At 45.9% G+C, this 13,798-nt stretch overlaps 2 protein-coding genes across 4 annotated transcripts in view; both read left to right on the top strand.

The window, feature by feature from the left end:
• Positions 1-150: 150 nt before the first annotated feature.
• On the top strand, positions 151-4,976 carry cpn1 (carboxypeptidase N, polypeptide 1). The gene is made up of 9 exons (XM_085903950.1): positions 151-625; positions 1,842-2,038; positions 2,130-2,285; positions 2,786-2,962; positions 3,031-3,142; positions 3,362-3,501; positions 3,984-4,083; positions 4,172-4,290; positions 4,445-4,976. The coding sequence occupies exons 1-9, from the start codon at positions 388-390 to the stop codon at positions 4,553-4,555; spliced, it is 1,350 nt and encodes a 449-aa protein (XP_085760076.1). The 5' UTR covers positions 151-387; the 3' UTR covers positions 4,556-4,976.
• Positions 4,977-5,194: 218 nt separating this feature from the next.
• Positions 5,195-13,798, top strand: part of dnmbp (dynamin binding protein) — a 19,155-nt gene continuing 10,551 nt past the window's right edge. For 2 of the 3 annotated variants that reach the window (XM_085903945.1, XM_085903942.1), the window contains exons 1-5: positions 5,196-6,744; positions 7,215-7,306; positions 9,178-9,332; positions 9,470-9,592; positions 10,598-12,628. In XM_085903945.1, coding sequence (XP_085760071.1) covers positions 9,188-9,332; positions 9,470-9,592; positions 10,598-12,628 — 2,299 coding nt within the window. In that variant the 5' untranslated portion in view covers positions 5,196-6,744; positions 7,215-7,306; positions 9,178-9,187. Of the gene's footprint in view, positions 6,745-7,214; positions 7,307-9,177; positions 9,333-9,469; positions 9,593-10,597; positions 12,629-13,798 lie in introns of all 3 variants that reach the window. The other variant, XM_085903943.1, reaches the window with a different exon arrangement.

Here is a 13,798-nt window from a genome sequence, read left to right as displayed (position 1 = left end):
CCCAGGAAGGGACAAAAAGAGAGGGGAACCCAAAATGAAAATGACGTGTTTGCAGAGACCCCCAACAAGTGTGGGGAGTGGCGAAGGTGGGCTTCGAAGCATTCCATGCAATGTTACAGCCACTAACATGTACTTGACAAGGAGCCACGGGGAAAAAAGGGAGAAGCAGCTGTTGGAGGAGGAGAGTGAGACAAAGAAGGAGCAAGGGGGGGCTGTCCTTACTTGCTCTCCTTGGCGTGGGAGGGGGCACAGCGAGGGGACTAAAGAGGAGCCCCGGTCATTTTATGTTTGCTGCGTGCACAGGCGCATGTGAGAGAGAGAGGCGTGGAAAAAAAAGAAACAAGACAAAAAAAGGGAAACCTTCCTTTGCCTTCCACACCGGCCATCATGCACTGCAGGGGGAGGAGGGCGCTTCTTCTTCCCTGGCTGGCTGCGCTCCTGGCCGGGTTCCTGGCAGCCGGCTCGGAGGTCCAGCATCACCGCTACGAGGATATGGTGAGAGCTTTGTTCGCCGTGCACAACCAGTGCCCCTACGTCACGCGCATCTACAGCGTGGGCCGCAGCGTGGAGGCGCGCCACCTTTACGTGCTGGAGTTCAGCGACAACCCGGGCATCCACGAGGCGCGTGAGTAACATTACCAAACTGCCCAGCCGCTATTTTTCACTGGAGTGGCAATTTTCAAAATGAACCAATCCAGTTTAATAAGTGTTTGAATATGATTGGTTACTTCTCAACACATCCGTTTTTATAGGAGGGTGTGCATACATTTGCTACCAGGTTCATCTTTATAAATTATTTTTACTTCTTCTCAGAAAACATTGACTTGAGTTGATCTTGAGCTCTTTTTTTTAGAATGACAAAAAACTGGCAATTGAACAGGGTTGCAGATTTTTGATATGCACAGTTGACATGGACTAATTCATGTTTGGGTTGGACTCCGTTGCATGCCAGCGCATTCTATTTTTGCACAAGACGGATCGGTATGTTGGTTCATTCCCGGTATTCCCAAAAAAAAATGAAGCAAAGAATGTTGGACTTGGCATCTGGAAAGTTGTTTACATGCACAACGTGAGGACAAATCTGCACGTTTAGGGGGGTGGAACATCTGTGATTCATTTGAAATCACTTTTGCGATATTTAAGGTGCAAGCGCTTGCTCGTAACCGCAAAAAATTAGAGCGCCGCGTGTTTATTTTACAAAACCGCCGCCGTTTGGCTTGGCTGGCCTTTCCACTGGTGCATTTTCAAGAGAAATAACTTTGGCTTGTCTTGCTTTTTTCATCGCACGGGTTTCCTTCATGAGAATAGAAGGATGTGTGCTTGTTCTGCTTCAATGGAACAAAACAGGAACCGTGCACTTTGCACCTGCGTCGACTCCCACTTGGCACTTCTTAACTCGGGGTGGGCAACATAGGGCTTGTGGGCCATAAATGTTAGTCGAATTTTTTTTTTTTTAATAGTATTACATTCCTGGTTCCATCACCCATCTCAACTGCATGGGCTTGTGTTCAGAGCCTTGAGGGACACCAAAAGTAAATAAACTAAATACTGATCGCCTGATTTATTGTCCTAGGTAGCATAATCAATCTGGTTAAAAAATGATCTGTTTCCGGTCATAGTGCAACTAATTTTCTACAAGTCCTATAATTGTTAACTTTGAAATTCCAAGACTATAAATGAATGCCATTGGATGTTAAATATTAAAGGTTTTGGCAATCCAAGTGTGTTTTGCATTATAAAACAGAGCCGGAGAGCTCCATGCATGTGTGCACATGCTCTGGGAGTCATTTCCAATGATTACGCCTGAAAGCACCGTTGCCTCTTGCGCATTTCCTCCCCAGTGGAACCCGAGTTCAAGTACGTGGGCAACATGCACGGCAACGAGGTGCTCGGCCGCGAGCTGCTCATCAAGTTCTCCCAATTTCTATGCGAGGAATTCCAGGCGGGAAACCAGCGAATCATGAGGCTCATCTACGACACGCGCATCCACATCATGCCGTCCATGAACCCCGATGGCTACGAGGTGGCCGCCAGACAGGTAACGGACACCCCGCAAAGCTTTTATTTCAACCTCATATGAAAAGAATATCGTAGTCCTAATGAATTCAAAATCCAATTTTTCTAACCAGGGTCCCGAGTTCAACGGCTACCTGGTCGGACGAGGCAACGTACGGGAGATCGACCTGAACCGTAACTTTCCGGACCTGAACGCGCTCATGTATTACTATGAGAAGAGCAACGGACCGAACCACCACCTGCCGCTGCCTGACAACTGGGAGCAGCAGGTCTGATGCACAAAGGAGGGGGTGGGCTACTGGGGAGGGGTATTGTTTAAATGCCCCATTCACCCCCGAAAGTTAAAATGTTCTAGATACATCTGTCCGTGTGTACGCCTGCGACAGATTGAGCTTGAAAGCTAAACAAAGCGCCAGTCACAATAAATCGCTGCCAGACTGCTACCGCTTGGCTCAAGGCCGCCGGAGCTCTCGTCTGGTGTTTACTGCCTCACACGAGCACAACTAGTATTGCTACTGCTCGAGAAACTAAATTAAATTAGCCTACCACATCATGGAGGTACCTGGTGAAGTTTAAGAACCAAAGTAGAATCGTGCCAAAGAGTTCATAAAGCGCTTTGAGAAGATACTTTGCAAGATTAATCATGCACGCATGCCTCGAGATTAGGCGAGTTGAACAAAAGTGCCAAGAAGTGAAAGGAGGTAAAAACAAAACCAGATGTGTTCGGTCGTCAGAAAAGTCAAACTCTGTCCTTCAATACCACGTCCAGGTAGAACCGGAGACACGTGCAGTCATCAAATGGATGCAAAACCACAATTTTGTCCTGTCTGCCAACCTTCACGGCGGAGCCGTGGTGGCCAACTACCCCTTTGACAAATCTCGGGACGCCCGCATCCGAGGGAGGACCACTTACGCCGCCACCGCGGATGACAAAATCTTCCGAAACGTAAGCCACCGACACATGGTGGGGAAACATCACCTGGAGGTAATTTGCATATGTGTGTGTGATGTCAGTTGGCGAAGACTTACTCGTACGCACACAGCTGGATGCACAACGGTTGGAACTGCGGCGACTACTTTGAAGAGGGGATCACCAATGGCGCCAGCTGGTACTCCCTGTCTAAGGGTCAGTAAATAAACAGTAAGCACAAAGAATAATAGTGGCTAAAGTTTTGAGTTTATTTATCTTACTGTTTTGTTGTTTTTATATCACAAAAATATGGCCATTGAACAGGAGTGTGTAGACTTTTTATAGCCACTCTATTTTCATTTCGATGCAGAGCCCAAGATTGTCTGTCTTTTTGTGGAATGTTAAAGACATGGCATCAATCTTGCTGCGTTTCAGGCATGCAGGACTTCAACTATTTACACACAAATTGTTTTGAGATCACGTTGGAGCTGAGCTGCGACAAGTTTCCGCCCGAGTCGTCGTTGCCCAGAGAATGGTTGGGCAATCGCGAGGCGCTAGTTTCCTTTGTGGAACAGGTTGGTTTCTTCAAATCATATGGTAAAATGATCTTTTCAAATGAAGCAGATGAGGTTTGGGGTTTTCAGCTTTCCCCAAAGTGCAAAGAAGCCAAAGCACTTTAGCAAAGTACACGCTACGGCAACATACACTTTGGTGTAATTATGCATACCAGACTGAAGTAAAATACGACTTTTGTTTACCAAATTAAAGACTCTTGTTTACATTCGAGAGCAGTGATTTAAGAGGCGGGGCTTTCGGCAAGGCCAGTGGTGGTTTTTGGCATGTGCTACATGTGTGGTCGCACAAGGCACATTCTGGGGTGTCAACTAACCTCTGGTCCAAAGGCAGCTCCAGTAGGCTCTCCAACTCTCGTGAGGATAAGCAGAAATGGAAATGTGTTAGCAACCGTTACATTCTTAGGTGCTGCTGTTTTGGTTAGCAAAGGGGTATGAATGAATCAATTAGAGCATAATAAACAGCAGGCTTCCCTCTGTTACAGGTGCATCACGGGATAAAAGGCATGGTGTATGATGACAACAACAACCCGATCAAGAATGCTGAGATCTCCGTGTCGGGCATCAACCACGACGTCACCAGTGGTGAGTTGTTTGTGCTGACACGTTTTTTTCTCCACTGGTCTAAAATGTCATGCCACATCATTCAAAAATTGTTAACACCTCTCCGCAGGAGTGCACGGCGATTATTTCCGACTGCTGTTGCCCGGCACGTACACGGTGACGGCCACTGCACCGGGTTACACCGTCTCCTCGAGCACCATCGTGGTGGGACCGGCTGAAGCCACCCAGGTGGGTCTCACTTTGTTTTCTAATGAAACCTTCTGCATAAATGTGTTTGTTAGTGTCACTTTGGCTCCCTCTAGTGGTATGAGGAGAATCATTGAATTGAAGCATTATTAGTGGCTTGAACTTTATGAAGTTCGCTTCTTTGTCTCCATCACAGCATAATTTTTACTTGAAGAAAAAGGTACCCAAACTGACCGTGAAGACAAAGAACCACGGCAGGAGGAACCTGTCATTTCCCAAGTCCACTTTAAAACTGGGCCCGAGATGAGGTGGCAATTTCGGGAACACACACACATGCACACACAGTACTTTTACTTTAGTAGCTCTGTGATTTTTTTCTTTAAGTTTGTTTGTTAATACCAGTTGTTTAAATAATTATTCCAAGAACAATGTATTTATGTAACAGTATAACTGCACATGAAGATGGCTGTCTTTTTGGTTTTTTTTGGGGGGGGAAGTGAGATTTGTTGAATATAAAAATAAAAGAATGTGTTTTCTTCTCCTGTCACGTGACTTAACTTCTTAAATATCTGATATTTTTCTGATGAGTATGAAAACTTCCTATTGAAAAAGTCCCTTTTGAGGGATAAAGTACTTCTTCAGTGCAAGTTTTTCCAGGGGGTGGCGGCAAAGGACAAGATGTCACAAAGCCTATTTGCAACTAACATTAGAAAGCACTGTCACATAAAAACACATAAGTGTAAATAAAATACATCTTTCTTGAAAATTAACCGTGACAAAGCAGTGTGGATTCTTGCTCGAATGGGGATTACTTTTATTCATAGCCTCCAATATGTCCAAAGGCAATGACATCATGTCATTATAAAGCTCTTTCACTTTCAAGTGCTTTCCTCAAAGCAAACAATGTAACAATAGCTAATTTATAAAGGACAGGAAAGAGGAAAAGAACACTTCACATTGCAGGGTGTGACATCCAAAACTTGCTTTGGATGGTTATTTGCTTTTACCTTCACCCACTAGTAGACAAGATGGACCGATTGACCTTTGTCCTTTCACCCGCTGGAAGGACGGGCCTGGTCACAGCTTCTCCACAACAGAATGACTTGTGTCCTCCTACAGTGCATGAAGAGAGCAAATACTCAAAAGTCAACAATGGACCTCCAATGCACTCTTAAATGAAAGTGCTCGCTGCCAGAGGAGACACAAAGGCAGCGTTTCATGCACAGCACAATACTCTGGAGCATTCTCGTTGGCGCGCACACACTGAGTGTGTGGACAAAAAAAAAAAGTGGCGTCACAGATGCCCGAACTTGGACCTACGCTGCCGGACATCTCCCACACGCTTCATTTGCATGTCCATTGACTGGCAGTTGATGATTTGATTAACATGAAAGTTATGTGAGCTGCTATTAATTCAAATCAAATGCTCTTTCGGGCCTTGTATGGATTCTCCAGGCTTGTATATTTGCCCGCACAAGTTTTAGTGCCATTGCAATGCCTTCCTTTTCCATGTTCCCACGTGAGATTGGCCTCAGTTTCCTGCTATTGTTTTTGCACATGCAAGATCACATAAGAGGAAGCTGTCATGTAGAATCAGCAAAAAAAAAGTCTTTCACAGATGCTCGTCAACATTCAACAATATATGATGCAGCCATTGCTATAGATTGCAAAATATCATTAATGCACTCATAAGTTCCCTCCTAGAAGACAGAAATATGTTAAATGAAGAATTAAAGTTAAATATACTAAAAGTATTTGCCTATTTGAGCAGATTGTGAACGACTACGACACAATTACTACAAAACATAATCATTATTGTTGTTTTATTATTAGCCCATAATTGCATGTGTTGTTTGACTGGCGACTAGATCACGTGTTATTTGTTTTTAGCGTTAGCATTACCTGAAGCTAACAATAATGCAAGCAATAAATCAATGAAACGTGTTAATAGAATCGTACCTACTACAACTATTTCACCCCGATAAATATATTTTAAAAAATTTATTATTTAATATTTATAATTTAATATATTATTTGTTTCGAACAGGCATTGTGTAGGGCAACTACAACAGCTGATCGTGGGGTGAAAAAAGTCTACTTTCCCTTTCTTTTCAGTCAGGCATGGAGGTGGGGCACCTAACGGTAGCTCTTTGGAAAAAGTAGGGTGGTCTGTTTGTGTTGAGTGAAGGCATGGAGAGGAGACTCGCTAAAAGCTCTGCTCCCCTTCCAGCACCTCTGACGTCTGAACAGATGACAGCTGAAATGGCTGAAACACACGAAGGACTGCGCCGACATGTTTATTAGACTCCAAAAGAATAGCGAATTCTTTAGCTTTATGATGATTGTTTTCAATCTATGCGCGCTTTAGTCGTTCGAGTTTCATCGGGAAGACACGAGTGCCAACACATCACCGGACTTGAGAAAAAGTTGCTTCTCCTGGGTCTACTTGGATCTTGAAAGTTGCCAATTGCAGCTGGACTTCGATCACCCGAATAGGTGATTACTTTTTTTTTTCGTGCTGTTACTTATTTTGTGTCATTACATATGTGTCTTGGTGTGTGTACGTTTCCAATAACACACGTGCGTGTACCATAACAACAATCACAACTAAGTTGGCAGTCAACATTACTTTTTCTCAAACTTTCCTGACTCTAGCCGCATATTAAGATATGAAAAATATACTGAAACACGATGTATACAGAGTAATCATGCATTGTCTGACCTCTAGTGGACATATATTGAAATTGTTCTGGGTGTCACTATATGACGCTGACATAAAGGAAAACAAAGATGGATTCTTATAATTTTGTAAAAATGAAGGCACAGTTGGACTGGTTGGCAATAGCTACTTTAAATAAGTTAAATTGTTTCCACTTTCCCACGGCCTACGCATAGTATGGCGCCAATACAATAAAAATGGGGTGCAAGTGTGAAAATAAAAACTTCTGTGCTTTTTTTTTTTGAAGGTTTGACCGGCAGCATTTGCATCGGTGTGACTACCTGGCAACTCCTCCTGTGTTGTCTGTGCAAGCTGCTATCAGTGCTGTTGTCAACTGAGGTGAGTGATGGTCATGCTGCCGTATGTGGCGCCTGCCAGCTTTTAATTATTCAGAGCCACCAATGGGTTGTTCTATCCAGCCCACGTCGACAAAGCAACCGGAGATGCTCGGCTTCCGAGTGCTCGCCTTTGGATTTCCAATAAATCATATTTGAAAGTGTAATTACGTATGCGCCTTTTGATCCTGTGATTTAGAAAACATCTAAACGGACACTTTGTATTGGCTGTGTAAATTTGCATGACTCTAACATGATGTTCCGCTACATTTTCTCCTCCTGGATCAATCGTGCTTCCGCAGTCTTGTGGAGATGAGTTACATAATGGCTCATATGCAACCTATTAGGGCCTCGGCTGTGTTTTAAGGGTGCGCCGTATCCCGAGCAACTCCCTCAAGGAAAACCCTCCATGCTTTCTTTTTTCTTTTTTTTTTTCAAAAGACAATCCCCCCCCCCTCGTTTCCGAGGTGATGCGAGCACAGACATCCAAGCTGTTCTCATGTTTATTCAAAGCTCTGGCTGTCATTTATATTCAACACGTGCTTGGGAAAGAGGAGTGTGCACGATTCTGGCATTCTCCTGTGGAATGCCCTGACGTTTGCTCAGCAAATATAAAAATGGTGTGTTGAAAATTCAAAAAAAAAAATTTCCCCCAAATGGACACACCCTTAGTTTTCCTCCTAAGTGCTGTTTTTTTTCCCAGCTAAACACCCAACAGAATGATTCATAAAGCTGGAATACACCATTGGGAATAAATTAATCCATGTTTTGGAATTGAGCTTGCTTTCGCTGATGATTCATCAAGCCTAATTCTACTTTTTCCATTTTCCCAACAAAGCTGAGTGAAGATGATGAGACAAACAACTTTTTTTTTTTTTAATATCCAGAACTGTCCACCGGCACTGTCTGGGTATTGTATTGAATTCCCCCTGACTCAGCAGTCTGAATGAGCAGGCCGCAATTGGCATCAAAACATATCCAGCATCTTCTGCCAGGACATAGGCATGTGTGCATGCCAGTCTGCGGACCGGATTAGGGATGAATGAGCCAGGAGTTGTGTGTCCACCGTCGACTGTGTGTCAGCTTTTGCCGTAGCTGTCCTGAGTGACCCACAATGACCTTTCGCTCCATTTCGAACAAATCTTTCTTCCCTCATCTTGCAAGAAGAGAGCCACCGGGATACGCTCGAATGAGCAAAGTTCATCCCGTTATCAGGACCTTGTAAACGGCGCTAGACGAGACACACCCCGTTTTACCATCACGTGCCGAGCTGAACTTTCACAGTCAAGCAAATAGGTGCGATTCTTTTGGCTTTGAACTGGGTGCCTATGTTCCCTTTATTTATCTTCAATCCAAACAAATCTGGCCTTCATCTGATTACTAGTGGATGAGTCAGAAACATCTGACACAAGTTGAGTGTCTGTATAAGCTAAAAACTGCTAGCAATGGAAGCAGAGCCCCGCCGGCGTTATTTTCCCGAGCCTAGCGTGAAAGTCACCAGGCAACGCCGTTGACACACTCACCCGGGCCCATAAATAACAATAAGGAGCTTGTCTGGCTGCATGCAGATCTCTGGATTAGCCGGCAGAAAGCGGCTGCAGCAGGTGAGCGAGAACCGTTTTTTGCCGATTTGAAAAAGGCTGCACGTGAACTAACGGCACCGCCTAAATATTTGCGCTCTTGTGTCATGGATTCTGACACATTAGGGACGTGGACAGAATTGTTGCAACTTGTCGTAACACTCCCTTCCATTTGAAAGTCTTGCTCATAAATTTGGTACCTGCCAGGACACGTTTATTCGTCACAGGTTTTGGCAAGAATTGTTTTTGTACAGATGTCAGCTGTATTAAAAAAAAACGTACACTTTCCTTGCAGGTTATGAGTGATGGAAGCGGGATCGCTGGTGCGTGCCGTCTTTGAGTTCCTTCCCAGCGTCTCCGAGGAGCTGCCCCTCTTCACCGGCGATGTTATCGAGGTGCTCGGCGTGGTGGATGACTTCTGGTTGCTCGGCAACAAAGATGGCGTCACCGGTAAGGACGCTTTCAGCAATTGGGCATCGAGGACGACGCAAAGGGGAAACGTATACTTGCTTAAAATATGACGAGCATGACTAAAGATCATGAAAACTGAGGAAGTTTGGTTTTCCCCCTCTATGTGCTATCTTCAGGTCAGTTTCCTAGCACCTTTGTGGAAGAGGTTACCATACCCACTTCCAAGCCTGAAGATCGACTGTACGTGTGCATTAATGATTTTTGCTCCACGCAACAAGGGAGTCTTGCCCTAAAGAGAGGTAAGCAATCATAATGGCAGCATTTGATTTGGATTGGACTTCATTTTCATCATGCAAAAAAATCTAATATCCCACATCTGAAGAAGAGTTGGAGGACACATTTTTGGTCGTTGTACTGTAAAGTGATATCTAATGAATGTTGTTTTCTGGCTTAGCCTAAAAACGACTTACTGATGTCTCTGCACCCAGGTAAACAATTTGTTCATTTGGAGATTGAAGCGTTTTTTTGTTTTTTTAAGCCTTAGTTGTTTTTTTTGTTTTTTTATATCATGGTAGCCAATTTTTGGCTAACATGCGTGTAGTGCTCATTTGTTAGTGAATGCATTAGCATCCTCTGTGGAGTCAGGCTACTTCTCCAAACCCCCCACTAGATGTCCTCAGATACTTAACCAAAACTAGTGCACTCACCTGTGTTTATTTTTAAGTGTCTCTGATGACATGAGCTTTGTTATTGATTGAGATTTTTGTTTTTTTGTGCGTCATTCTTATGCCAACACGCTCAGGACTAAAGACAATGACTTTTGCTAAAGTGCTTCACACCAGTAAAATTTCTGTCATTGATGTAACTCTCCCAAGTTTTAGTAAAAGTTATTTTCCTTGTACAGTAGTGTCACACAATAGTTTCATAGGACATTTCCTCCATAATAGGAAAGCGTCCACACTGGCTGTCTGCGGCGTGTTTATTTCCTGTAGGAATTTCCACGCTCCTGTTGGCCTTGTCCCAGTTTTGCTCAGCGACACAATGGGGAGGTGGAGCTGCATAAACTTTGGAATGTGACCCCCCCGTAACTTCTAGCTGGCCGCAAATCCCCAACGCTCTTGAAAAGCAGAGCAAATATAAATGTATACTCACCATCTTTAAGAACATATTTGTGCTATGATTGACAGACACTGCCGTTTATGAAAAATTAAAAGATTGGATTTTTTAAAATTAATTCATGTTATCATGACATCAAATGCGTTATTATTGTACATCCAAGTCATGTTTACTCCGTGTCTCCTTAGGTGATGTGGTAGTTTGGGAAACGGGGGAGTCCATGGAGTTTGGAGAGTCTTGGCTTTGCGGCTGTGACGGCCGGGGCGCCCGCGGTGTCTTCCCCGCCTCCTGCGTCAAGGAGCTGAACCTCTCGTGCCGCTCCCGGCAGCTCTCGGCGCGCTCGGCCCAGGCTCACGCCGCCGACCTCCCGGCGCACGCCCTGGGCCAGGCCCGGGCTCTCATGAGTCTCCACGCGCAGCTCAACGAGGAGCTGGACTTCCGCGAGGGTGACTTGATCATCATCACCGGGCTGCCCGAGCCGGGCTGGTTCGAAGGTGAGCTCGACGGCCGCAGGGGGATCTTCCCGGAGGGGTTTGTGGAGCTCCTGAGTCCTCTGCGATCACCTCAGGAGCTCCAGCACTGCCAGTATTTCAGCAATGATCTAGAGCAGGCCACCGAAGAAGACGCCGTAGAAGATGAGCAGGTTGAGGAGCAGAAAGAATCGCTCCGAGAAGACGACGACGAAGAGGAAGAAGGTGTTGGTTACGGAGTGGCGCTCTATGAATTCCGCGCCATGGAGCCCGGTGAGTTGGACTTTGATGTGGGCGACCGCATTCGTGTTGTAAACACAATGGAAGATGGCTGGCTGGAGGGAGAGCTGAAAGGACGGCGCGGTATCTTCCCTCATCGTTTTGTCAAAATCGAAAACCCCGATCTGAAAATGGCAGAGAAAACACAACATGACGAACCGAAACAGGAGGACGCTTTTGACTACAGCTCAGATCCGTCGTGGCCGAACGGGAACGACCCCGATCCGACCTCTTGTGAAGATCATACGATATGGGATCTGGACTACTTTGAGAAGAGTGAGCAGCAGAGATGGCAGAGTACAAACAAGAGCGATGCTGCTCCAAATGAAAACAGAAGGCAGAGCGATTTGGTTCCTGTGGGCCCATCGCACCAGAGACCGCAGAGACCCAAATCCATGCCACCGATGAGACCGAGACTCCCACCTCCGCGACCGAGCTTGCCCGCACGTAGCCAAATGAATCGTGTCGATGCAAAGCAGACCAACTACACTAACGGAAATCAGAGAAGCTACGCTAACGGAACCGGCCGACCTCAACCTAAATTATCTCATAGTCTAACTCTACCCAGCACTCATTCTGGTTGGTCCAAAGACAGCCAAAACCGCCACGGGCCCACCGGGAATGGCGTCGGCAACTGTAGCCGAAGCGCAACGCTCGGACAAGCCTTGATGAGCATCGTGGAGAACCATAAACAGAAGAAGACCAGCGCCAATGATGCCGAAAGCCAATCTTCTCGTTCCCAGCAGGCGCGCTCGGGTTCCAACGGCTTCTTGCCGTCGTCCTTCACCTTGGATGCTTTGCTGACATCGGCCGGCGATTTGGAAGCCAAACTGTCGCAGCAGCTTTTTGAATTTGAGAAAAGCCTAACGTCGTCGTGCAGCGACAGCGGCGCCTCGGCGGATCAATCTCACATCTCCAGACACTTCTCCATTTTGGGCTACAACGACGAGAGCGACATCATCCGGGGGTCTTTGCATTCGCCAGGTTCCGACTCTGCCTCCTCGTCGTTAGAGAGACGCAGGACCCTTCGTCCGCCGCCTCCTCGTCCGCTAGTGGTCCGCCCCGCTAGTCGACCGGCCCGCCCTGCTCCCCGTCCACCTCCGCCGACCCCGAGACCCTCCGCCAACTCTTCCCATCACAACTCCATCTTCTTTGCCCCTCATGAGCCAAGCTTTGACCAAATAACTGACGAGCAAGCAGGTCTCAGCGACTTCACGGCCACCCAGGAACACGACGTCCAGCCGGAAGACGAGATGGATCTGGAGCTGGAGAGCCAACGGCAGAGCGATCTGTTGCTACGGCTACAGGAGGTGGAGAGCGACATGGACGTGTATGCGCGCACCGCCGAGGAACTCAGGGCCCTGCTGGAGGAGGAAGAGGAGGAGACGGCCCGCGTGCAGCTCATGGAGAACCTGGAGTTCTGCAACTACACGCTGGAGACGCTGGCCTTGGAGCAGCAACAGTTGCTAGGTAAGTGAAGCCTATTTCATGAACTTTCACTATTTGGCCTTCTCTGCAAAACATAATGGGAAAAAAAATCGTTAGTCCTAATGTAAAAGTCTCGTGGCTGCCTCTTGAGGAAAACTGGCTCCAACTTCTCATGAGGCAGACCCACGTGTTGTCACCTAGGTACCAGATTGTGCAAGTCTGGGCCCCCCCGCTCGGCTCACTACTGTACAAATGGAATAAAGAGAGAGCTAAGACTCGGCTCGGTGAAAACACGACATGGCTCGCTTTGGAAAAAGATCCAAATTTCGGTTGTGGAGAACCATAACGCGGCCGCTGCCTTACCTCTTTGAACGCTCTTCTGAGGCCACATCCAGCAGATTGGCGGGTAGGATGGAGAATGTTGGACAGAGCTCAGAGCATTCTTCAAATGTTTCACATCATTTTTACTTTCTTAGATAATGACAGGAACTTGCAAACTATATTTTGTTACAATTCTCGGGTTGGATCGCAAAGTCTTTTATACAGGACTGCCATTGTCTGTCAAGGACATGAATTTGCTAGAGGGCAACAAGTTAAGTGTCCACATAATCTGGAACGGAATTCTCACACCTTCCTGTAAATAATAGCATCTCGTAACGCCTCCCTACATCCGCTTTCATTGTACTATAATAGTCGCGTTGTTCCCCATTTTGTGCTTACAGAAAGGTGTGTTGTCTCATCCAACCAAAATCTTTGTAGATGTGTTTGTCGTGCACACACTCCAAGAGTGTGTTTTTCCATGCGGGGCGTGGATCAAAACATTTTGGGAAACAATGGCAGCTTAAAAAAAATAATAATAATAAATCATACATAGCAAGATGTAACTAATGGCACCAACATTCCTAAAACGTCTTTGTTTAGATTTTTTTTGTGTGTGTGTTTAAGGTCTTTGTCCTTCAGCCTACTTTAATTCTTTAAACCCCCACTATTAAAACGCTCCCCTCTCGGCTTCCATGACACCGACGCCGTTCTCAGGGTCCTTTGGCAACTCCAGTTAGCCAAACATAATAGGACACTTCAAGACGTCGGACAGTTTGATACATGATCGTATTCCTTTTTACTACAACTTCATTTGCATGAGCACTCCCCCATAGGAATGTTGTGTTACACAAAAAGCAGTTTCGGTCCTGATTTAGATCTGAACACTGATAG

Source organism: Syngnathus leptorhynchus, chromosome 22, assembly GCF_054491065.1.
Source record: "Syngnathus leptorhynchus isolate UIUO chromosome 22, UIUO_Slep, whole genome shotgun sequence".
NCBI lineage: Eukaryota > Metazoa > Chordata > Actinopteri > Syngnathiformes > Syngnathidae > Syngnathus > Syngnathus leptorhynchus.
This window is presented reverse-complemented; position numbering and strand designations above follow the sequence as displayed.

What these genes read in the sequence shown, in the direction of transcription:
- cpn1 (XM_085903950.1), top strand. Translation starts at nt 388, where the DNA reads ATGCACTGCAGGGGGAGGAGGGCGCTTCTTCTTCCCTGGCTGGCTGCG. An exon ending in TAGTTTCCTTTGTGGAACAG is followed by an intron (nt 3,502 to 3,983) that starts GTTGGTTTCTTC and finishes CCTCTGTTACAG; the next exon opens with GTGCATCACGGGATAAAAGG. An exon ending in GACCGGCTGAAGCCACCCAG is followed by an intron (nt 4,291 to 4,444) that starts GTGGGTCTCACT and finishes TCTCCATCACAG; the next exon opens with CATAATTTTTACTTGAAGAA.